This window comes from Epinephelus lanceolatus, chromosome 20, assembly GCF_041903045.1.
Source record: "Epinephelus lanceolatus isolate andai-2023 chromosome 20, ASM4190304v1, whole genome shotgun sequence".
Lineage (NCBI taxonomy): Eukaryota > Metazoa > Chordata > Actinopteri > Perciformes > Serranidae > Epinephelus > Epinephelus lanceolatus.
Genome location: NC_135753.1, coordinates 28,930,471 through 28,954,045, shown reverse-complemented (window position 1 = coordinate 28,954,045; position 23,575 = coordinate 28,930,471). Strand labels below are relative to the sequence as shown.

Below are 23,575 nucleotides of genomic sequence, written 5' to 3'. Positions count from 1 at the left end.
AAGATGTAATAAAGATTTTTACTTTCTTGGATCATAGAAATAACGTCATTTCTGATAATGGCCGTAGTTCCCCTTCAAAATATATTGTCCTACAGGACACCTTAGGAATTAAACAGGCACGGGTAGACGAACTGAATAAAGAACTAACAGATGAAGTCTGGGATGAATGTTAAAACCTTTACACAGACTCTATTCCTGATGTTCTCTGAGGCTTTTGGGAAATCTTGGAAACCTGATCCACTCCTATTTATCCTTGGAGCAACTAGCTCCTTATCCTCTGCTAGCAAAAGTCAAAAAATGGCTGTGTTATTTGTAATGGTGATTGCAAAGAAGTTAATTTTACAAGTGTGGAAGATGGACGCTGTTCCTACAAATGATTTATGGTTATATGAGGATGGAGGTGTTGTGTTTGATAAAATTTGGAATCCTATACTTAAATTATTTCAGGGCAAAGGTTAATGTCATAATATTTTTTAGATGAAGCACCTTGCTGTGTTTATTTTATCCTTTTTCTTTCTCCTTTACTTTGTACTGATCACTCTGCCTGTGGCCAGTTACAGTTAATGTGCTCTACCTGTTGGCTTTGGTTTTCCTATGTTTTTCTGAGCTCTAAAAACGCAATGGACATATTAGGAATTAAAAATAAATCCAAATATGTCATCAAACGGCCTCCATACTCAGCTCTACCTACTTAATAATATAAAAAATATATAATTATGGCCAAATTCTTTAGAAATGTTATTTCCAGTCGTAACAGTGTTTGAACAGCAGAGGGCGCTGAAGGTTCCAGCTCAGCGGCAGCAGTAGAAGAAGAAGAAGACCGGAAGAAGACTTCCCATCATGCAACCCGGCGCGCGAGTTTGGATTTTGTTTTGCAGTTACTAACATGAAATACTGCACATTGACATGTTAACTTAACAGTATTATACTATCAAGTTTATCTCGGACACTCTTGTGTAAGTCTTTTTCATTTTATACGGCGGCTGCTGCAAATGTGTAGTTTAATGTTATCTAAAGAACGTTGGTGCTGTTGTGTTGATTGGTTTACAACAATATAAAGTAATTAACGTTGGTGTTTAAATGCGCATAACGTAAAAGCAGTGCTTCTTTAATAACATTGAAATATAAAGAGCTCAGTGTTTGGTGCTGTGTGGTATGAATGTGTTTACAGGTTTAAAATATCTCAGTAATGTTAGCAAGTGTCGAGAGTGAAGTGTCGCGAGCCGACTGGACGTTTAGCTCTGAAGGTAAAGCTACATTTAATGCTAACGTTAGCTAGTTAGCTATGAGTTGTACTTTATTTCTTCACATAATGGGATTGTAGTTAACTTTGGTTTTTAATAAAAGAGATCAGTTTGAGAGATCAAACAGCAACATCACTGGCATTAATAGATACAGTTGAGGAAATCACAAATTCACCAGACCCCAAACTGTATACAGGTGGAACATTCATACACATAAAGAAAGGCTTTTGACACAATAAACCATATTCATTAAACTAGAACAGTGTGGCATCAGAGGTAAAGCGTTATATTGGGCGAAGAGTTATTTATCTGACAGAATGCAGTGTGTGAAGCTGGGTGATCAGTGTTCAACGTGTTTGGACATTACTGGTGGTGTCCCCCAGGGGTCAGTGTTGGGCCCTAAATTGTTTATTCTTTATATCAACGATTTATGCCAAGTATCAGAAGTTTTGAAACTGGTGTTATTTGCTGATGATACAAATATGTTTTAATCTGGCAGTGATTTGCAATTTTTCAATTCAGAACTGAGTAAATTAAAAGTATGGTTTGATAGAAATAAATTATCACATCATCATTAAACCTTGGCAAAACGAGAATGATATTTTTTGGGAACTGCCGAACTAATACATGGATAAAGATTCATTTGGATGGGTTAAATACTGATAGTTAATGAAATCAAATTTCTTACATATCACATAATCACATATTAAGCATGTGCAAACTGAAGTATCAAAAGGTTTTGCTATATTAAATAAAGCAAAGGTCCTGGATCACAAGTCACTCCACATACTATAGTGTTCACTAGTTCTTCCATATCTAAATTACTGTGCAGAGGTTTGGGGCAACAACTACATAAGTGTAATTCATCCATTACTTAATTTGCAAAAGAAAGCAATTCGGATCATTCTGGGCAGTGTATAGGGATCATACAAACTCATTATTCTTACAGTCAAAACCAAAAAATGTCAAGTTATTTAGAACACCCGTGCAAAAAAAAGAATGGTTCTCAAAGTGCAAAAAATATTAATAAGTGAATAAAAAAGGAAGCAAACATTTCAGTCCTTGACTCTCGTCAGTGCTCAAAGCTACTGTTTTTCTATACTTTGAACACCCTTCTTTTTGTGCACAGATGTTCTAAATAAACTGACATTTCTGTGCATTGATCTCAGCCTGTGGGCCTTTTTTGTGGCTGTCTGACTCCAGCCCAGTTGCATCGATGTGCAGGTATCTCCTCAGCCGTCCTTTCTTGGTCGTCCATTTTACCGACACACTTAATTTAAACTTTTTTGTTGCCCTAAGTAGGTGCAGACTTTGCAATCTGATTTAATCTACCCATCTTTTAATTTTTTTTTGTTAAAATATGTCGACCTTTCCTACGTGAAAGTCCACATTTCTGATGTAACAAATCTTAAAACTTCCACTGAGCCTAATACTGGCTTTTTTACTTTATGCTTGCACTTACATGTTGGCAGAATGTAGATTAACCTTACTCACTCTGATAACTATATTCCTACATAAAACCTGTCTCTGCACAGGATCGTATATATAGTGCTTACCTTTACTTCCTTACCTGCAATGCTTGAATAAGAAGAGATGATTTGTCCACAAATCAGTTTAATATTTGATTAAAAATTATCTTGAAAATGTCTTAAAAAGCATTAGATTTAAGTGTCTGATATCTGTAGACCCCCTGTGTAACTGTAATCTGTTACTGAGGAAAATATGTAATTAAAGTTAAAGTTACTAATCAAACTGGTGGTGACTACAAAGGAGTTACGTTACGAGTTAAGTTATTCTTTTAGGTAAAACGTATGTAGATTGTGGCATTCATTCTGTTGCTTTGCATCTTTTCACCATGTAGGAATACTTCCTTTAATCAAATGTAATATATTATGTTACTTTGAAGTTTTTAAAATAGTCACATAGCAATCTATAACCTATTACCTTTGAAAAATGACCCCTGAACACTGTATGTGATGGTAGTGTTGGCAGGTAGTGGAAGAGCGGGCGTGGTTTCAGCAGTGAATGGAGGATGAGCAGCCCAGGACAGAGCCGAGGAACACCCAACCCTCCTGACCTCTTTGAGGACTTGTTGAGACAGCTCAGAGAGTGTCATCAAGGTGCACTTCAAGGTAACTGACCTTTGGTTGGTTAAACTAAAATCAGACACTAAAAATTACAACTTTTTTTGGCAGTGTGTTTTACACTCTTCAACATTACATTTGTTGCTGTTTTCAGAGCTGGAGGCAAAAGTGAGCAAGTTGAAAAATGAGCGCTGTCTGTGAGTACAATGTGTCCCGAACTCTGAACTATATTGACAGTGATGATAGCGAGTATATTTGACCCTGGCTTTAGAAAATCATTTCAGTCTTGTCTCCATTAGCGACCGACCTGTCATTACATCTGTTTTCTACAGAGATGCAAAGAGACTCGAGGTGTTTTACAATCGCACTCAGCAGCTGAAGCAGCAAAACAAAACGCTGCAGGATGCCAACACTCACCTGGAGGGAAGGTAACTTCCTCCACACCATGGTTAACTTTGTTCAAAACAATATACAACTTTTATAAGCAGCATTTTTTCACTGTTCCAGGCTCCATGCAGGAGAGTGTGAGCGATGTGCCGCCTTAGAGGAGAACCTAAAAAATAACCAGGATCAGAATTTAAGCCTCATCGCCAAACTGAGTGAGTTTACTTATTATTCTTGTTGTTCTACTCACATGGAGATGTGATGAGCTGCAGCTTAGCAGCCTCCCTGTTGCAAAAAAAAGAGAAGGTATTTAATGTTCTGCTTACAGACTTCGTCGTCGGTTTGAAGGACTTTGAGAATAATAGATGAACCAAAAAAAGAACGCCCTTTGAGTACATTCTTTTCTTTTCAGTGTGTAGCCCAGAGTCTGGGCAGAGGTGGCAGTGTCGTTTAGTCTACCATTTTGGTCCAGATTGAAACATCTCAACAGCTATTAAATTGGTTGCCACGAAATTGTGTAATGACTTTGGTGATTTCTTAACACGTCCAGTCTTGTTTGCATAAAAACAAGCCTGTTTTCATGAGAGTGCATGGCATGTGTGACAGTGTATCATGGGTTTATGATGACAATTGCAGTGTACCACAGGATATGGCTGCCGTCATGTTGAAAAGCACAATGTAATTAATTGAAATGTAGTGTGTGTGATACTTTTTTGTGTGTTGTTTGTCCCCCAGAGACTGAAAGAAACAGCCTCCAGGACGAAAACAGGAAACTACAGGCTGAACTGCAAAAATTAAAGATGTCTCGGTGGGTTCTTCAGTGTGTTACAGTCATGTTTTATCAACATGTTCTCTCTGACATAGTAAAAATGTTAAAATAAATGCAATAATTTAGAGTGTTTTGAAGCTGTGGTGTTCTGTGCAGGAATAAGCATTTACAGCAAAGTTTCAGTTCCTAGTTTAACATCGCAGGTGTTGTTTTCATCAGCTCGGAGCCCCAGCAGACCTCATCCTCAGAACAAGAGGAAGGCATCATCCCAGACTCACCAGTTCTGCCGAGCTCGCTGCCTGTGGCGAGCAGACTGAAGAAACGAAAAGATGTTGACAAAAATAAGCACATTCGCTACGCAGAGATGCCTCTACCTCAGTCTAACAAGTCGCTCTTCAGCGGTCAGTCAGCTTTAAAGTTCAGAGCTTTAAATGCACATGTCTGTCATCTGAATCACCTGTCTGAAGTTTTCTAACGTACGTCTTTTTTTTAAAGCACTGGATAAGGAGCCTGTTGACGCTACAAAGAATCCTGGACGAACGCAAGTGCTTGTACCCAACACCTGTGAACTGGACACATCCCACATCATAGGTAAGCACTGTACTCCTGTCATATTGTTAATTTAAGATTAGGAATTATAAAAACAGTAAGACTACTTGTGGTTTCTAAGAGGACAGGAAGTGGAAACCTTTCAGTAGAAATTGTCTTCTTTCAACCAGGCAGTATTTATCTACACTAACATACCCATCATATCAGCCTTGTTCACACTGTGGGGCAGCACAGGAAGAGGCGTCTCCACTCAGAGGACTGGTTAATGAAAACTCAAAGCTACAATAAACAAACTGCCTCTTACATCCTTGTGATCTTGGCTATCAGAGATTGGCAGGGATGGAAGACATGATCAGTTTTTTTAAATCTTGTCCGACATGATTTTCTGGAAATTTAAGTTTAAGAAGATTGAACATTTAAGTTGCTGATGGCAGTTGTTGGGTCTCATTTCAGAGGATTCGAATCTAAAACTGGAGGAGGCGATAGCAGAAACCTGTGGCCTTGAACTTCTTGACAAGCCTCACACGGTAGGTTGGATTAATACTGATGTAAAGTCTGTATGAAAGAGATTTGGCAGAAAATTTACTGCGTGAACTGAATAATTAATCTTAGCACAGACATTCGAACTAGTCCAGCTGTTTGGATTGTGTCTGTAACTTCTTTCTTTGTTGCCTTTTCTCAGAGCACTGAGACGACTGCAGGCCAGCAGGGCAGCTCAAAATCTCAGTGGAGGCATGGCGTTCGCTTGGGGTAAGAATGGCAACAGTTTGGTCCCTGTCTTCTTCCTGTCAGCTGCTGCATCATTAAACATTACAAAAGCACATACCTTTGGACCCATTTAGAATGTAAATGTTGTCAAGTTTGAAACAGTCTATGTCTCGGTCTTTAGAAATCTTGATGGTATGATTTTAAATGTCATCAAAAATACAGACATTCCTCTTTCTTTTAAAGTCATATGGAGATGCTGTATTGAGGATGTATTGCATGTAGTGCACATCACATGCCACCAGAGGTCAGTCTCTGGTGGTTTAGAGGAGCTGGCAGACATGGGGACTGCTAGTAGTGGGGATAATGCTACAGGACTGTAAACAGCTGAGAGAGACCGCAGGGGATAAACAGCATATTTTAGAATCAAACTCTCGGTGAAACAGTTCTTGACTTTGTGATTATTGTAACAGTGGACGAACTAACTAGACAACTAACAAGACTGATGTATACATCGGTGAAATCTGAGGAAAGTTTGAAAAAAATAGATACCATCCGGGCCTAATTCAGACTTTGCCAACTTTGGCTTGTCAGAAAAAGACACAGTGGCAGACAGGGATGCATGCTGCCAACCTCCACACCTCAACCCCCATGAATTCGGACTGTGTTTAGTCCAGTTTTAACACTGCAGTACTATACCACCATGCTTTGTAGGAATTTTGTTCTTTATTTGTGCAGTCAAGTTAAAAACATCCCAGTAACACAACCATGTTTGTTTTCCCGCCTTAAGACCTTACCACTCCCCCGGTCCATCCACGCCGCTCCACAGTCCAGACTCGACCACAGAAACGTCCCCGTCACTTCTCCCACGTGTCAAAAGGTTTGCAGAGGCTAGCTTCACTAACAAGGTGAAACGGAAGAAGGAGGAAAGTGAGCAGGAGCTGCAAGAGGAGGACAAACAAGGAATCCAGGAACAGGTGGAAGGCAAACATAAGCAACCAGACCTGAACAAACACACCTCCACACCTTTAAGCAATCAAAGCTTCAACAAAGAGCTGCTGGACAGTAAAGTAATGCCTCATTTTCACTGCATGGTTTGACTCAAATCACTTTGGTACCATGTCCTTTTCTTTATTTTGTTTTCTGCCATGGATAGAGCCCCCTCAGTGATGATGGGATTCTCAGCTGATCAGCATAGAGAAGCTGCGTGAAACTATCGTGAGGTCACTCACTGAGTCCTTTCATCCTCAACTGAATGTCAGGACTTTGTCAATTGTACAGGATAGTGTACTCTGTGGTTCTGCAGACTGCATGTGACCTTTCTCTCTGACCAATGACTGGTCTGCAGTGTTTGAACCTCTCCTTTTAGTATCCGCTCAGCTTGCTTGGAACCTCAACGGAGGTGGCACCAAAAAAAGTACCAAGTGATATCCACAAGTTTTGATAATGGAAAATCAAATAGGGCGAGTCGAGTCAGGCCTCCATATGTATGTACTTACATACTTTTTTACACTCTTTGAAACATCTCTTTTCTTGTGCTGCTTTCACAAGTATTGAAACCTTTGAATTCTGAACATATTGGTGCAATTTCTTTCAAAAACATGGGGAAAAAGGCAATGAGGCAGACGTTTGGCCGATGCTTCTCTTCTTCTGTCGTTTTCTTGTTCTCTCTGTACCCTGGCTTTCCTTAAGGAGCCCCTCATTTCTGGCGAGGCATTCTGACTTAGCTTGTGTGTGTTTGGCATATCTGACCGATAGATTTTAATCGGCTCTGACCCCCTCTGGCAGGTGGGCCGCACCATTTCACAATACCTGCAGGGGGTGGGAGTATCAGATGGCACACTGGTTGGTTTTTTAATGACAACGGTACATTTGTTTATCATGTAAATACATATTACTTGTATTGTCAGTGATATAAGTCAGTAAGTAAATGTTGTACTTGATCCCATTTAGGGGTTAATCATAGACCTTTTCATAACCCTTTGACCCCACCCTGACAGCGGCCCTTTATGTAATTAGAACAATTCTTCCATATGGCTTTCAAATGTCATGTGATTCTTTTAACATTTCACAGGTTCGTCCAGCACTAACTGGGACATCCAACCAAAGGTCGAATGTGCCCAGTACAAGTCCTGTTTTCAAGAGGCCAGAAGTTAGAGAAGCAAACAAGGACAGTGTTGGGAAGAAAGAGCCCCCTCTGCTGGGTCTGAATGCCTCACATGACCAACATGAAGGAAAAGATGGTGAGTTTGTGTGTTTGACAATGACATTTGAAGGACAGTCTGTTTTTCTGACAGTTGGCTGAATGATGTACAGTTTAAAGTATTTCTTTATAATCTGTTGAACTTCATGTGACCATGCTAACTCTGCTTTCCCAGCTGAAAGGAAGCACAGAGTGGAGTCCTCGTGGAGCATTGACCCTGCGCTCGCCCTGTCCATGTATGACAGTGAGTGGAGAGGAGACAAGGTACGGTCACATGACCGGATATAAACATCATGGCAGAACTTGTAGTGTCATTTAGTTAAATATCTGGCCAGGTGAAGAGTGTCGACCTGTGACCACTGTTTCTGTTTGCAAAGATTTTCTGTGATTGTCATGATTTTTTATGACTACTAAAAACATTGCATCTGAACATATTCATCTGGATATATTGGAGAGAAGTGTCTTTTACACCAGGCTGCTCATCTGTGTGTCTGTTCATATTTTAGCAAAAGGGAGACGAAGAAGAAGAAGAAGAAGAAGAAGAAGAGGGTCATGGAGAACTGGTAGATACAGACTGTACTTGGGTCAGTCACAGCTTACTTCAGGGTCGGGCAGAAAATGCACAGGACAGAAAGACCAGCGTGTCTGGTGAATATTAACCACAACTTATTAAGTAATTGATTACTGACATGCTTTGATTGACGATCTAAAGTGCTATATTATATCCAAGAGGCTTCTTTAGGTCTAACAGACTGGTGTGGAGTCACAGGCTTTAAACTCTGTGTGGGTGTGAACCCCTAAGCGGGATTTACACTTGTGCAGCAGAGCTTACGCCATTGTGAACATTTATACTTGTGGTGGTGTGTCTGTGTCACTCTGCAGTTACACCTCCAAAACACTAGTTGGCGACAGGGTTTCTGTGAAGTGCTGTAAAGTTTAGTTTAGTTTAGAGACAATTTCAAACTTGCAGCATTCACAGACAAACACTTGTCTTTATCTGGACACATTTTCCCCACAAATACAACATGCTAATGTTTTTAGCACAAGCCTATGGCATTTTACATTGTATAAATTAGCCTAGCAGCTAGCAGACTTTTCCTCTACTCATATGAAGCCAGGGACAACAGTAACGTTTAACAAAGGTAACGGTACATAATTTTGCACCATTATAACGCACAGGGTTCACCAACAAAACTGTCTTATACTAAACACGTTTTCTGAATAAATATAAACATGCTAACGTTATTAGCACAAGCCTATGGCATTTTACATTGTATAGATTAGCCTAGCAGCTAGTGGACTTTTCCTCTACTCATATGAAGCCAGGGACAACAGCAGCATATAACAAAGGTAATGATATATAATTTGGCTCCATTACAACTCACAAGGTTCACTGACAAAACTGTCTGATTTCCTCTGCTCATATGAAGCCAGGATAAATCACACACAAGATTGAAATGCTATTTTTGTGGAGGCTTTATTGTCTTCACAATTTCTTGTTTCTCATCTGTGAAATTAAAGTAAATAAAAGCTTCGTTTCCACTGAAGGAAATGGTTTCAACGTACAAAAAAAAGGCAGGAGGTCTGTGTTGCAACATGTAGTTACATTTCTGGGGAGGTGCACGTCAGGCTACAGCATAGGTCAGGTCGACACAGAGCCTACGCCATAGGTACAGCATCAATTCAATGCAGAAGTATAAATTTCGCCTTATATTTGACCTCAGTGACTCTGAAACTGTTCACACCCACACAGAGTTTAAAGCCTGCAACTCTGCCCCAGTCTGTTAGAACTAATGAAACCTCTTGGGTGAGAGGTGAAAGGTCCTCACGAAACTCAAGTCCAGTTGCCTACAATATAGCACTTTGGATGACTGAGAATCTTCACTCACATGTTTTGATGGATGCCGATGTCATACAAAAGCTGATTGGTCTCATATGCAGTAATTAATAACATATTGTGAAATGTGTTGTAATGAAAATTTTAACAGCATATCTGTGTGCTTTTCCAGGAGTGGGCAAGAAGGCAAATGACAGTTTGGATCTGATGTTCGACACGACAGCTTACGGGGAGTACAAGTCTTACAACAGTTCACACTTGGGCCAGAGTCAGCCCTGTGGTGAAGAGGATGATGATGAAGAGAAGGATGATGGTAGGCTTTTAGATGTAGAGAAACTATGTTTGTCATCATGTAATTCGACCAGTATTTCTCTGTTTAACATTAGATGTCAGTGCTTTAATATAACTTGTGTTACATGTTTGTTTAAATCTCTAAGATCAACAAGATCCTCATGAAAACACTATGAGCCAATATAACATGCACAAAGCAGGGTAAGAAACACATCAGCCTCACAACCAGTAGGTTCTTTTTTCAAATCAATGCTGTCGTCTTTTGGGGTAGTGTGCAGACAGAAAAAAAGATTAGTCTCATGTTTTCTCTCTTTGGATAGGCGTCCAGCGTTTGCACACATGGCTGTAATTCGCAAGAAAGAGGAGAGACGGAAACTGAAGGGCACCACCTGCAAAGAATGTGAAATTGTAAGTATTTTGACAACAGAGCCGAGCAACAGACACGTTTTATCACGGATCCTGTTTTAAAGGATGTGTATTTCCAACAGTATTACGCCCATCTGCCAGAGGAGGAGAAGCAGAAGAAGCTGACCTCCTGCTCGAGACACAGATTTCTCTACATTCCTCCTTGTACACCTGAACATTTCTGGGAAGTTGGATTCCCATCAACTCAAACCTGCATTGAAAGAGGTAATTAGGTGATTTTTACCTTTTTAGTCACTGCAGGGATCAATAAACTGTTTTTCTCACAGTGTCGTCAGTGTCACAGAATCTCATGATGGCTTAAAATTCATTAAAACTACTTATAGATACTGAGATGTGATTTCTTTGTAGGCTATATCAAAGAAGAGAAGGATCCCCAGGCACGTATGCGGAGAAGGCAACCATTCAACGCTTTGTTCTCACCAAACCCAAAGCAAAACCAGCAGGAGAGCTAAGAAATGTTTGCTCATGTAAGAACTGTTCGATTTGATTAAGTCACAGAAAACTACTACAGCATATAAAGAGCAGGCTCGTCACTGCGTTGCACTGAGTACAACCAAGTTCTGTATTACATAGTGACCTTATGCTGTCTTTTTTTTCGGTTTCAAGTCGTTAATGTCAGTGTACTGTCTGTGTAGAGCTGGGGAAGCCAACCTGTGGCTCCAGGGCTGCATGCAGCTCTTTAACTCCTCTCCTGTGGCTCGTTTATTTTTGTGGGCATAAGGTTACTCTTACATTCCTCAACTGTAAATAAGTGTAGCTCATACATCAATTTAAAAAAATTTTTTTAACTATACCGTGGCGCCTTTTTGTCTATCTGTTAGAAATGTTGTTAGGCGAAATTCGACTTAAAAGGCTGTGTTACCTTTCTTTTTCTTTTTTTTTTTTTGGCCAAAAATGGCTCTAACGATAGTAAAGGTTGCCAACCTGTGCTAAAGACTGTTTGACAGGTTTGTGTTTAGTTAAGATTTACCAGATACTGAGTATACTTGGGGTGTTTTTGGATAATAAAGTTGACTTTATGTCGATGAAGTGTTGTTTTACCTCATCAAATGCTGCAGTGCTTCATTCTGATTTAACAGGATCACAATGTCACCAAGTACACAGAAAGCACAGTATGTAAACAAAATAACTTTATTTGGTCAGCAGATTGTCAGCACAGAAGGGAGAAATTACAAAAATAATGTGAAAAAATACGTTTCCAAAAGAATTTCTTTACGGCGTTCAAGTCGTGGGTTTCTCTGGAGAGCTGCGATTTCCTTGTCACAACTGTGAGTCCCTCTGAGAATACACCAGCAAGGCCTCTCCAACATGGCTGATGACCACACTGCAGTCAAGAAGAGAAAAAAATATAATTCATTAATGCTTTATGGACAGAGACCCATTTAGTTCCAGCGTAAAATATTGAGGACAAACTCATAAAACCAAGGACAGTTGATGGGAAAACATTTAGTAATTATTATTCACGTTTTTATTCACTTAACCTAAAATAGTGCCGCGACAGCTTGTACATGAACCAGTTGGTCTGGTTCCATGTGATATGAGACTGTAATCCATTTCCTGGAGGACAACAGGCAAGAAGGGACTAATAAACCAAATCATTGCAACAAGACATGTCAGAACTATGAGGAAAGACAGTACTAATAACGGAGGAGGTGATGAGGAACAGAATATCTATCCTGGGCCTATGTGACACCAGAGGGCTCCTGTCAGGTCACAGTAAACTGGCTACTAGTGAGTCAAGGACCACTTCTACAACCAACTACATCACATGACCAAGAAAGGAAGGCATGACCCCAAGTTATTGGAGGCTGGCTTTTCCCACACGAAGACATCCGTAAAGCAACATGGGTTTCAGCCAGCCACAAAGAAGATCAACCACAGTTGCATTAACCGGAAGTTCAGCCACTGATGGATGTCAGAGTGAAAGGAAGAGCCAACCATGGGTCTGGCCATGATGTAGTCATAGCAAGGATGCAACTGAAACTGAGACACACGAACCCCAGAAGGTAGACTTAGAGTATAACTTTAACATTTTTCAACCTGGACCCTATTTTCCCGTGTAAACTGGACTTTGGATCGAGGTCCTAACTGGGGTGTTACAGGAATGTTTGCTCTTCCTCCTCTGCACAGACTGGACTAGAACCAAGTAACCAACAACAGCAAAACCAGCATAAATAGAAGCCTGACCAAACAGCTAGAGGATCTGGATTTGCTGATGATATAGCACTACTTACAAACACTCACCAACAGACAAAGCACACAAACTAACAAGAACTGCTGCTACACTTGGACTCAAGATCAGCACATCAAAAACAAAAGAGCGATGCACCAATAATCTAAGCCAATTGCAGGAGGTAGACAGCTTTACATACCTTGAGAGCATAATTACTGTGGACAGAGGAGCAGAGGAAGATGTCAAAGTCAGGATAGGAAAAGAAAGAACAGCATTTTTCACCCCAGCACGTACAACCAAACTAAAATTTTACGAAAGTCAAATCAATTTGTTATACAGATCTGAAACACGGAAATTACCACCAACATCCTCAACAAACTACAGACATTCATCAGCTGCTGCCTTCAACACCACCGGGGAATCTATTGGCTAGACACCATCTCCAATAACATCCTGTGGGAACGCACCAAACAAAAACTCAAAGAACTTCAAATGACAGGAAGGAAGTGGAGCAAGACAGACCACACACTCAGAAAACAAGTTAATCAAGCAGGCATCAACGTGGAACCCACAAGGCAGGAGAAAGAGAGGAAGACCTAGGTCCACCTGGAGAAGAGGGACAGAACAAGATTAAGGCTGTCATGGAAGCAACTGGACAGGCACGAGAGCGCAGAGGATGGAGGACCTTAGGCCTATGTAAGTAAGTACCTGAAATAGATGGGTGAGGCACTTACCAACTAAGAGATGGAGCATTAATGTCCATGTTGAAGATAAATGGGGAGAGGCACATGGCAGTAACCTGGAAGGAAAGAGCAGCAAAACGTCTTGTTACGCGGGTCAAAACAATTTTGAATTATCATATCACTACAGGTCACGACTGTGTGAATTATGATGCTGCGTTTCATGGTACCAGTTCCACCATAAATTACTATGAAATCTAATTTTTGTAAAAGAATCTAAAAATATGAAAAACCATCACCTTTGCAAGAAAAATCCAGACCCCGAAGTGCTCGAGGGACAATCCACTTTTTAGTTTGACTGTGGCCAACAGCAACAAAAAACCCAGCAGTGCACTGTGAAATGACACACACAATAAACTGCTAGGTATCATGCTGCAAACACTGATAATGGCTGATAGATATACTTGTTAATACTGAAACATGTTGCTAGGACTTTCTAACACAGATCCTCTTTAACCACGTATCTGTCGGCCTCCATGGGTCCAATAATTAACTGCTGATGTTCTGCACTTCTCTAATATTCCATCCCATACAGCATGTTCTAATTTGATACTGGTAAATGCCCAGTACATAATTTCTGCCGCTCTCCATCAGAACAAGAACAAAAGATGGACTTTGTTGAGGTCGTGAAGTAGCATGGGATCATGGGAGTTGTTGTCTTCATTGTTCAACAACCACCATTACATCTATCTGACACGGCTCAAGCAGAAATCATCAGGGTGTCTGCAGATGTAACCAAGTCAAATTTAAGATGTTTTAAGACCTTTTTAATACCACCTTATGACATTTAAACCTGCAATGGAAATACTCTTTATCTATCTATCTATCTATCTATCTATCTATCTGACTGTGTATGTGTGAGACACACATGCAAGTATTTTTCCAAGTAAACACACTGATGTCACTTCAACATGAACAGTGAGGAAAAATGACAGTTTAAGTTTAATGTGCTTAAAGTAAAAAGAAAACAAAATCTAATTGCCATCATAAATGCTTTTTATTATTACAATTCTTCGGTCTGTCCTATGATTTTAAACAGTTGTTGGGTCTGACAGGCTGGAGAAAATTTAGCCGTAATGTGACCAAAAATATTTAAGACCTATCGAATTTGAATTGAAGACAAGTTAAGACTTTTCAAGCACCTGTATACACCCTGTATAATTGTTGTAACTGTTTTTTTAATCCATAAATGTTTCATGGATGGAAGTTTGCCTCAGCCAATGTTCATAATAACAAACACTTTGGGTAGCTGTATTGAATATACAGTAGTTATGAAAGAAACAGTGTCCATGGACTGGAAAGTCTCACCTGGCACAACAGCCACAGTGAAATGTGTAGGACTGAAGGGAGGGGAACTCCAAGGCACCCATGAGGTCACCTGTAGAGGGACAAAGAAATGTTTGTGAGGCACAAATGTTAATTGTAGAATCTAAATTAGGCTGTTGTTGCTTTTATCAAGTCGGCATTCACCGAGAAATACATGACATTGTTCAGGGTCATTCATACCTGTTGGGTGAGCGGCAATGGCCAGCAGCAGTACACTGTTATGTTAAGGTAGGAAAAACTGAAATTAGTAACTGATAATACCCAATATCTAATGTAAGAAACACAGGTCAGTGCATTACTACAACCTTTCTGGATGCACAAGCAAATAACTTTACCTTTTGCAAATGTTTTTTTAGAAGACTTTATAAGTATTTAAGTTACTCAGAATACTGTGAGTAAGCCATAACTTATATATAATTGAAAATTATTGATTTCTGCAAAGTCGCTTGCAAAGACCTTTAACTCCACTCCTAACTCGAATAATTGGCTTTTCTTCCCACCTATCATTTGCTGATTTTTCTTGCTATCTTTGACTCCTCATGCTCCTTCTAGAGCTCCAGGAAGGGCAGTTATCATGAATGGACTATCTGCATGATGCATCAAGTTGTTTAGAGATGACTGAGTTGTCTTAACCTCTCTGAAAGGCAGTTAGTTTCTCAAATGTATTTTTATTTATTTAACCCATATTTAAACAGGCAAGTCCCCAGTCTCTTGTACAAGGGAGACCTTACCAAGACAGCAGCACACAAAGAGTTACAGCCAAGCAACCACACAATAAAAAACACAAGATATACACTAACATGTAGAAATATTAGAACACCTAGACCAAACCGACTCATTCAGAGCTTTAAAATCAGACAGAGGGACCAGTTCACATAGTTTCAGCTCTTTTTGAAGGTTATTCCAAGTGACAGGAGCAGGGCGCATAAAAGCTTTCATTCCCAGTTCAGACAACAAACACGATCTTGAGATCTCAGACTAGTGCTACAATCAGATCTTTGTCCAATCCAAGTTCAAATGTACGCAGGGAGTTGACACAGTATGGCTTTATAAACGAACAAATACCAGTGACAGAGACTATGAAAGGTCAAAGAAGACAGACTAGCCCTGGAATAAAGCGTACAGTGATGAGTCAGGGCTTTACAATTTGTAACAAATCTCAGTGCACTATGACATGCAGTATATAACGTAAATATAGGTCTATAGCTATTCAGTAAAAGTTTGAGAGTTTAAATAATTTGAGACATTGCAGAACATTTCATCCTTAAATGAAACTAACTTGTGCTTATTATGTATCCCATCCAGTTATTTAGAAGGATTTATTCTTACCTGAACAAATAGTTAATGTACTGTTGTTCAAGGTCACTGCAATGAAAACATCACAAAAGTTTAATTCAAAAGTCTTTGGTGAACTGTTTTAAATTAATTGTGTAAATAGTACAACATTTCTTCTTAGGGCTGGGCATTACGAAGATATATCATTACCGAGATATGAGACTATACATCGTCTTAGATTTTGAGTATCATATCGTGATATGGCATAAATAGTGTTTTTCCCTTATTTTAAAGGCTGCATTTCAGTAAGGTGATGTAAATCTATCAACTAATCAGACTTTTCTGTTTGTTTTAACGCTTGCCTTAACCCCCTTAGTCATTATTATTGATGATTATTTATCAAAAATCTCACTGTGTTAATATTTTCTGGAAAAAAACCCAAACAACAACAACAACAGTCATTGCTGCAACTCTGTGGCATCAGAGAGGGTATTTGGTCAGAATAATCGTTATGTTCGATTTGTCACTCAGTCCTAGCATTAATAAAATGCTTTTAGGGAGATCTAAAAAATATCAAACTATATATCAGGTATCGAGTTAGAGCTGTAAAATACGATAATATCATTTTTAGGACATATAGCCCAGCCCTATTCAATCAGCAGAGTGATTTAACAAATCTAGGCTGAAAAATGGCACGTTGTGTTAGATGAGAAATAAGAAACACACTGTCAAGCAAAGTGTTTGTGTTTTCTATTATTATGAATCTCTGTGCTTCCACTTACCTCAAATTACTGGATTTGTAGTGAATTTGAAACACCCTGTATGCACCTGAAAAATGACATGACATTCTTACTCTCATCCTCTACTGATGTTTTATATTCCTTCAGATATCTGTGGTGTCCCTCAAGGCTCAAACCTTGGGCCACTGTTTTTCTCTGTATATAACTCCTGAGCTTTTACAGTTAACAGAGTAGCATTTCTGTGTATTCTTAGACTTACCGACACAGAGCAGATGACCGACAGCCCAAACGTAGCCACTGTAGTCAAACTGCAGAACATGCAAACATGTAAACAAGTAAAGATTTGTTGTAGTGAATAAACCCAAAACTTTTTCAGTCTTCCTCCCTAGTAGCAATTGGAACTGTAATAAGAAATTCACCATCATGAATTCTTACCTGAGGATCATAGACGGGGAGATTGATTGCTGAGAGCAGCATTAAGCTTATACTACAAGAGAAAATAGCACATTTAAAGATGTAGTCATGTAAAATGGAAAATTTCATCCTTGAGCTTTGTATTTCATTTATTACTGTTGCTGATCCAGACCCAGAAAAGTGCTTAACAAATTAATGTATTACCATTATCAACATCAACGGCATTATTATTACTACTATGTAATTATGCTCGTTCTATGGGAGCACTAAAATGTTATGTATTTCCTTGTGTTACCCCATCTCCTGCAACCTTGGCCGCAAAATATATCTTTACAGTTGCATTCCATATAGATACAACTTATTGGGCTACTCTTGGGTGAAGTGAAAAATGAAAAAGCACAAACCCGATCAGTTTCAGCCATTGTGTTTTCTGTCAGTTAAAAAGAGAGATAAAGGCACATTTTAAAGACAGAGATACATCATAGTGGTGCGAAAAACAGAGCGTATAAGTCAAGTCAACGGCAACAACAACGGCAACAGTGCTGAACAAGCCACCTGTGTTATAGTGGTATGCAAAAGTTATGCCACCCACGGTCAAAAGTAAGTAGAGGATAAAATGATCTCTAAAGGTCATGAAGTTAAAGATGAAACATGCTTTTCAACTCATTTCAAAATCAGTGAATTATTTTGTTCTGTACAATTTTAGAGGGGAAAAAGGAAAGGAGCACAATGCAAAAGTAAGTTTGGGCACCCCAAGATATTTGAGCTCTCAGACAACTTTTACCAGGGTCTTAGAACATAATTAGCTTGATGAGGCTATGGCTTGCTCACAATCATTGTTCTGAAAGGTCAGGTGATGCAATTTTCAAAGCTTTATGGATACTCTGTCTCCTGAAACTTTGTCCCAACAATCAGCAGCTGTGGGCTCCTGTAAGCAGCTCATCATTCTGAAAACTAAAATAACTGATGCCCACAAAGCAGGAGAAGACTATAAGAAGATAGCAAAGTGTTTTCAGATAGCTGTTTATTTAGTTTGTAATGTCATTAAGAAATGGCAGTTAACAGGAACTGTGGAGGTCAAGTCAACCCCCATTAGACTGCAAAAGACCTGCAGGAAGATTTATCAGACTCTGGAGGTGGTGCACTATTCTACTGTGCAGCCGCACCTGTACAAATATAAAATCTGTGGATAGACCTTAAAAGAGCAATGCGTGCAAAAGGGCCCAAGAATCTCACAGAGCTAGAAGCCTTTTCCAGGAAGAATGAAAATCCCAGAGACAAGAATTGATAGCATCTCAGCTGGTTACAACAAGTGTTTAGAAGCTGTGATACTTGCCAAAAACATTTGCTTCAGACCCTTTTCCTTTTTCTTTATTTTGAAACTGTAAAAGGTTGAACTAAAAAAGTAATCTTGCTTAAAATATTGAAGAAATGTTTCATCTTTAACGTCATGCCTTTTGGAGATCAGTTCATCTTCTACTTACTTAACTACTCACAGTAAACACATTTTTGACAAGGGGTGCCCAAACTTTTGCATGCCACTGTAACTTGTAAGAACCAAAAGGTGGACGCAACGCTTGCACGATAACACCATCCCAAAATCAGCTATAACCACTTTGAGCTCAGCAGTGATGAGCTAGCAAGTGGGATACACACATGCACTTACCACCACAACAAGCCACAGAGAAGCTCAGATTACAGCACACACACACACACACACACACACACACACACAGGGAGCATGACATTATTCTCTGCTCAGGCGCCATTAGTCCACTATATCCTTTCATAGCAAATAGTGGTTTGCTGCGATATTAATGCTCTGAATGTCGCATGCTGCCCCTTTAAAACTTGTACAATACAGAGAGTGAGGCCAAGGTCATAAAGCGGTGATGGTTCTGCCTCCTTTGTGCTTCATTTCCCTCCATTTGCTTCCAATCAATAAGATGGAGGAGTACAAAGGGAGGGTGTGTACTGCACATAATCGTACATGTTCACATACAGCAGGCAGAGCAGGCACTTACCTCTCTGTGGACGACCTTTAAGATGATGTAGCTAACAACATGAGAGGAATTCTGAAGGGTGAAGAAAAAAGGAATGTCCTGGACAGAGAAAAAGAAAAACAAGGATTTCAAGGATATATATACTGAGCAATGTAATTGAAAAGATACCACATCTCAGGGTTGGTAGGTTATGTGACGTACTATACGTGATAAGGCCCTCGAACCAGCATATATGTTCCCTACAAACAGGAAGGAGCCTGGAAGCCAGGAAAGAGCTGCTGATCTGTAACACAACATCACCACATATCAAACAAGGCTCTGAATAATACATGTGCTTATTGGCAGCTACTGAAAACACTCAAGTATGAATCCTGAAATAGTATAAAAACAAAAGTACCTGGTGATGTGGCTCATTTCCACCCATCCAAACTTCCCAGAGAGAAGCAGCAGAGCAGCGCCGATAAATGTCTGCCATCTGGAAATATTAATTGTAGTGTTAGTGAACAAAAACAGCAGGTTGTTGGGTGTGTAGTTTGTATTTCATCACTCATTATGGGGTGCACACAAAAGGCTGTTTTAACTAAGGGTGCTTTCACACCTGCCCTGTTTGGTTCGGTTCAATCGAACTCAACTTCGTTTGCCCCCTAAGTGCAGTTATTTGGGCAGGTGTGGACACAGTATTCGCACTCAGATGCAAGCCAAAACAACCGGACAGATGGTGTTGGATTTACATTATTTGTTTAACCTTTTAAGTTCTAACACAAAGCCTGTAATAACCAGGACAGGATAGACACACACAAAGGTATTTACCTTCAGCTACTCACCCTTGAAATAAAGTTGGGTAGGTGAAATTTAACACCGACAGGACAAACTGAAAACAGAGAAGATTCAGGGGTTTATTATAAGCAAACCAACATTACAACTTTAACTTATAAGTCTGACAGAAGGAGAATGAGATGCTCCACCACTGGCACCAAACCTCTTTCAAATTTTCCAATTCAGCGAGTCTATAAATATCTGCAACGGCACTTACCGCAAAACTTCAATTCAACGCCCAATCCCCTTTACTAGCCCCCGGTGCAGCTACACATTTAACACAAATAAAGGCCTGTCTCAATTAGACGCCTGGTCTGGTTGCCAAGCGGTTCATTTTGTTAATAGAAGTTCTTCAGATGTATAAAATCAGGTTGTTTTGGTTGTTGGCTACCTCAAATCATGCATCCATTATGTGTTCAAGTATCATGATGTAATTTTTAGGACATATCGCCTAGTGGTAATATCCTCCTAAGACCTGAACTTTTGATTGGTATGCATTTTTAATTTCTCCTAGCTGTTTGGGATCAGTAGGACCTGATTAGTATAAAAACCTAAACATTGTCAACAATAATAAAGTCCCAACGTCCTCAAACGAGACGATAAAAAGTCCCAATGTCCTCAAACGAGACAATAATAAAGTCCCAATGTTCTCAACGAGACGATAAAAAGTCCTAATGTTCTCAACGAGACGATAATAAAGTCCCAATGTTCTCAACGAGACAATAATAAAGTCCCAATGTTCTCAAACGAAACGATAAAAAGTCCCAATGTCCTCAAACGAGACAATAATAAAGTCCCAATGTCCTCAAACAAGACGATAAAAAGTCCCAATGTCCTCAAACGAGACAACAATAAAGTCCCAATGTCCTCAAACAAGATGATAAAAAGTCCCAATGTTCTAAAACGAGACATAATAAAGTCCCAATGTCCTCAAACGAGACGATAATAAAGTCCCAATGTCCTCAAACGAGACAACAATAAAGTCCCAATGTCCTCAAACAAGACGATAAAAAGTCCCAATGTTCTAAAACGAGACATAATAAAGTCCCAATGTCCTCAAACGAGACGATAATAAAGTCCCAATGTCCTCAAACGAGACAACAATAAAGTCCCAATGTCCTCAAACGAGTACTTCCTAATTAACAATTACAATTAACAATTCAGGGGCTGCAGCCTTTTAAGGCTGCATCTGAAGACTGATTGCGTCACATCGGTGCGACCAAGGCTGTCCCATTTCGAAAGGCTCCTTCAAATGTGGTCGTGAAATGCAGCCTTCTTTCCTTTAATTTGGAGGATGCAGCGGATGAATCCTTTGTGGCCCAGCCTATTCCAAAATGCACTGCGCGCCGGTGACCATTATATATTAGGTTAACTAACAGTTGTTAACTAGCTAGGGGTTAGCTGTTGTTAACATTACTATTAGCTAAAAGCACACAGTTTAAACAATCTTAATTTTAATAAGTTTATGTCAAAACGATCCATCAGCCCAAAATACATCAAACAGCGGTGTCTGGAATCAACATCTGGGTCCATGATTTAGGGCGAACTAACCTACTAGCTTACTCATTCTTTCGTCAAGTGCGACTGGTTGCTAGGTAACAGGAACACCAAGGGGTCAGGGTGAGAGCAACTGGTGATGCAACCAGGAAATCCTCCGCAGACCAGACCGTTCCATTTCAGAGAATGTTCGGTTTGGCTTATACGGTCTTAAAAGGACGTGGCCGACGTCGATCGCAAAGGCCACGTCCTTCAAGACTGCAGCCCCTGAATTGAGACACAGTGTTGTAGCTCGTTACTGTTGCTAAAATTGGTCAACTTTGATGCCATATCAAACAACAAACATTATCAATCATAAATACACAAGTTTCGATTATAGATTTTTTTGTGTCGGGATCAGCTGCAGACTGACTTGGCAGAGATGGCTGCCATCTTGTTTGTACATGGATTAGTGTATTGTGCTCTTACTACCACTAGATGGCACAAAAAGTGTCCACGAACAAGGACAACAGGTCTGAGTTAAGTAGAATGAAGTGTTAGGTCAGGTAAACGCAAAATGTGACGTCCTCTTAAGGACACAGGGTCTCAGGAGGTTATATATATCGTGATAATATCGTATCTTGGAGCCTCTGATGATTCCCACCCCTGATTTCCTGCTGCTGTTCCCACCAAAATAAAAGCTGAGTGAGTTAGTAGTGCAGCTCTGATGGGTCATGTTCATACCTGCCCAGTTACAGTGATTCGTGAAGCCTCTTTTATCATGTTCACTTCATGGTGTGATGATGAGGGTTACATTTCAATGCCCTGCAGTTTACACGGAAATAAATCACGCTCTCCAACATTACACGGTGAATAATCAGGAACAGAGGTGCTGCTGTCGCTTCTCATTATTCAAATAAACCGCTGGATAAAAGTCAGATTGTATTTCTTCACTCTGCTGAGAGATAATTTAGTTTCTACTGCAGGGAAAACACCACATCCTCTCACACTCACCTTATTAGTGAAATATGACACAACGAACACGAGACTGAAGGCGAGCCCAGTGACGTGTCTCCTCCACTGCATGTTGACCTGCACACAGCCTGCAGCGAGGACATGGCTTTAGACCAGGCTGACTTTCATACATGCACCGTGAGCCTGTTTCAAACTAGAGACATTTTTAAGATCGGAAACTTCCCTCACTGTCCCCGATGACACGTCAAGACGTTGTCAGACCAAGATCGTCTATGTGCGGGGTGATCAGTCACTGTGCTGCTTCCTGCAGGCGCTTCTCCACATCTCTGCAGGACATGTTGGGATGAACACTGCTGGAGAGTCAGATTTACCTCTGAATTATTAGAAACGTTTACATATTAAAAAAAATCATCTCTTGTATTTTTGAATTAACAAAATAATGATAATAATAATGTTGATTATTCAGAAAAACAAGAATTTATAAGAGAATGAACTTGATAATGCAAAATACCAGCAATTTTCTTTTCATATTTTTTTCAGACTTCTGAGATAATTAAGAGAAGCAGTGCAAATTTATTTTTAATGAAAAACTTTTCTGACATTCTACTTTTAAATTAATCGGCCAACCACCATACTTAATTATGGTACTACATACTTAAAAAAAATCTTCTCTGTTTTTCTGGATTAATGAGATTTCATAGCTCAGAATTATGAGAAATGTTTACATGTAAAAAAAAAAATCTGCTCAAGTATCTTTGAATTAATGAGATAATAATCTTGATTATTCAGAAAAAGAAGAATTTATAAGATAATAATATTGTTAATTCAGAAAAGCAGAGCAGTTTTTGTTTATGAAAAACTTTTCTGACATTATCACAGAATTTTTGAAATTTAACTACTGTAATTAATTCACAAAAATGGCCTGTGTTTTTTGAATTAATGAGATTATCATCTCAGAATTATGAGAAAAATGTGTAACTGCTTACATTTTTGTGGTAAAATGATTCGGTGATAAATCTAAAAGTAGAATGTCAGAAAAGTTTTCATGGAAATAAAATCTACTCTGTTTTTCTGGATTAATGAGATCATCATCTCAGAATTCTGAAAAAAAAATATATATATGTAAAAAATGTGCTCGTATTCTA

General features: G+C 39.5%; 2 protein-coding genes across 6 annotated transcripts; one reads left to right on the top strand and one right to left on the bottom strand.

Moving 5' to 3' along the window:
• The first annotated feature begins 839 nt into the window (after positions 1-839).
• Positions 840-11,527, top strand: rbbp8 (retinoblastoma binding protein 8). 4 transcript variants are annotated; one of them, XM_078162730.1, is made up of 19 exons: positions 840-956; positions 3,228-3,376; positions 3,483-3,525; positions 3,661-3,756; positions 3,836-3,927; positions 4,448-4,520; positions 4,701-4,882; positions 4,977-5,072; positions 5,484-5,557; positions 5,713-5,780; positions 6,526-6,712; positions 7,810-7,978; positions 8,114-8,202; positions 8,445-8,586; positions 9,948-10,088; positions 10,213-10,267; positions 10,387-10,474; positions 10,555-10,696; positions 10,841-11,527. In XM_078162730.1, exons 2-19 carry the CDS (start codon positions 3,277-3,279, stop codon positions 10,942-10,944), a joined length of 1,941 nt encoding a protein of 646 aa, XP_078018856.1. In that variant the 5' UTR covers positions 840-956; positions 3,228-3,276; the 3' UTR covers positions 10,945-11,527. The 4 variants fall into 4 exon arrangements, with proteins under 4 accessions (XP_078018856.1, XP_078018855.1, XP_033494412.2 ...); XM_078162729.1 differs by having other exon boundaries at positions 6,526-6,805; positions 10,222-10,267; XM_033638521.2 differs by having other exon boundaries at positions 6,526-6,805.
• A 78-nt stretch (positions 11,528-11,605) lies between these two features.
• Positions 11,606-22,745, bottom strand: slc35d4 (solute carrier family 35 member D4). 2 transcript variants are annotated; one of them, XM_033639085.2, is made up of 16 exons: positions 22,470-22,745; positions 19,988-20,034; positions 19,561-19,638; positions 19,365-19,446; positions 19,185-19,262; positions 17,565-17,590; positions 17,182-17,233; positions 17,006-17,054; positions 16,789-16,834; positions 16,061-16,096; positions 14,912-14,946; positions 14,714-14,783; positions 13,645-13,738; positions 13,400-13,464; positions 12,865-12,880; positions 11,606-11,816 (listed from the first exon to the last, which is right to left on the bottom strand). In XM_033639085.2, exons 1-16 carry the CDS (start codon positions 22,539-22,541, stop codon positions 11,643-11,645), a joined length of 1,020 nt encoding a protein of 339 aa, XP_033494976.1. In that variant the 5' UTR covers positions 22,542-22,745; the 3' UTR covers positions 11,606-11,642. The 2 variants fall into 2 exon arrangements, with proteins under 2 accessions (XP_033494976.1, XP_033494978.1); XM_033639087.2 differs by lacking the exon at positions 12,865-12,880 and having other exon boundaries at positions 22,470-22,733.
• Positions 22,746-23,575: the final 830 nt, after the last annotated feature.

Excerpts from the sequence above, each read along its gene's own strand:
- slc35d4 (XM_033639085.2), bottom strand. The coding sequence starts at position 22,541 with ATGCAGTGGAGGAGACACGTCACTGGGCTCGCCTTCAGTCTCGTGTTC. Across the intron at positions 17,055-17,181 it reads TCCCCGTCTATGATCCTCAG|TTTGACTACAGTGGCTACGT; the intron begins GTAAGAATTCAT and ends CATGTTCTGCAG. Across the intron at positions 16,835-17,005 it reads CGGTCATCTGCTCTGTGTCG|GTGCATACAGGGTGTTTCAA; the intron begins GTAAGTCTAAGA and ends GTCATTTTTCAG.
- rbbp8 (XM_033638521.2), top strand. The coding sequence starts at position 3,277 with ATGAGCAGCCCAGGACAGAGCCGAGGAACACCCAACCCTCCTGACCTC. Across the intron at positions 3,757-3,835 it reads AACACTCACCTGGAGGGAAG|GCTCCATGCAGGAGAGTGTG; the intron begins GTAACTTCCTCC and ends TCACTGTTCCAG. Across the intron at positions 6,806-7,809 it reads AAGAGCTGCTGGACAGTAAA|GTTCGTCCAGCACTAACTGG; the intron begins GTAATGCCTCAT and ends AACATTTCACAG.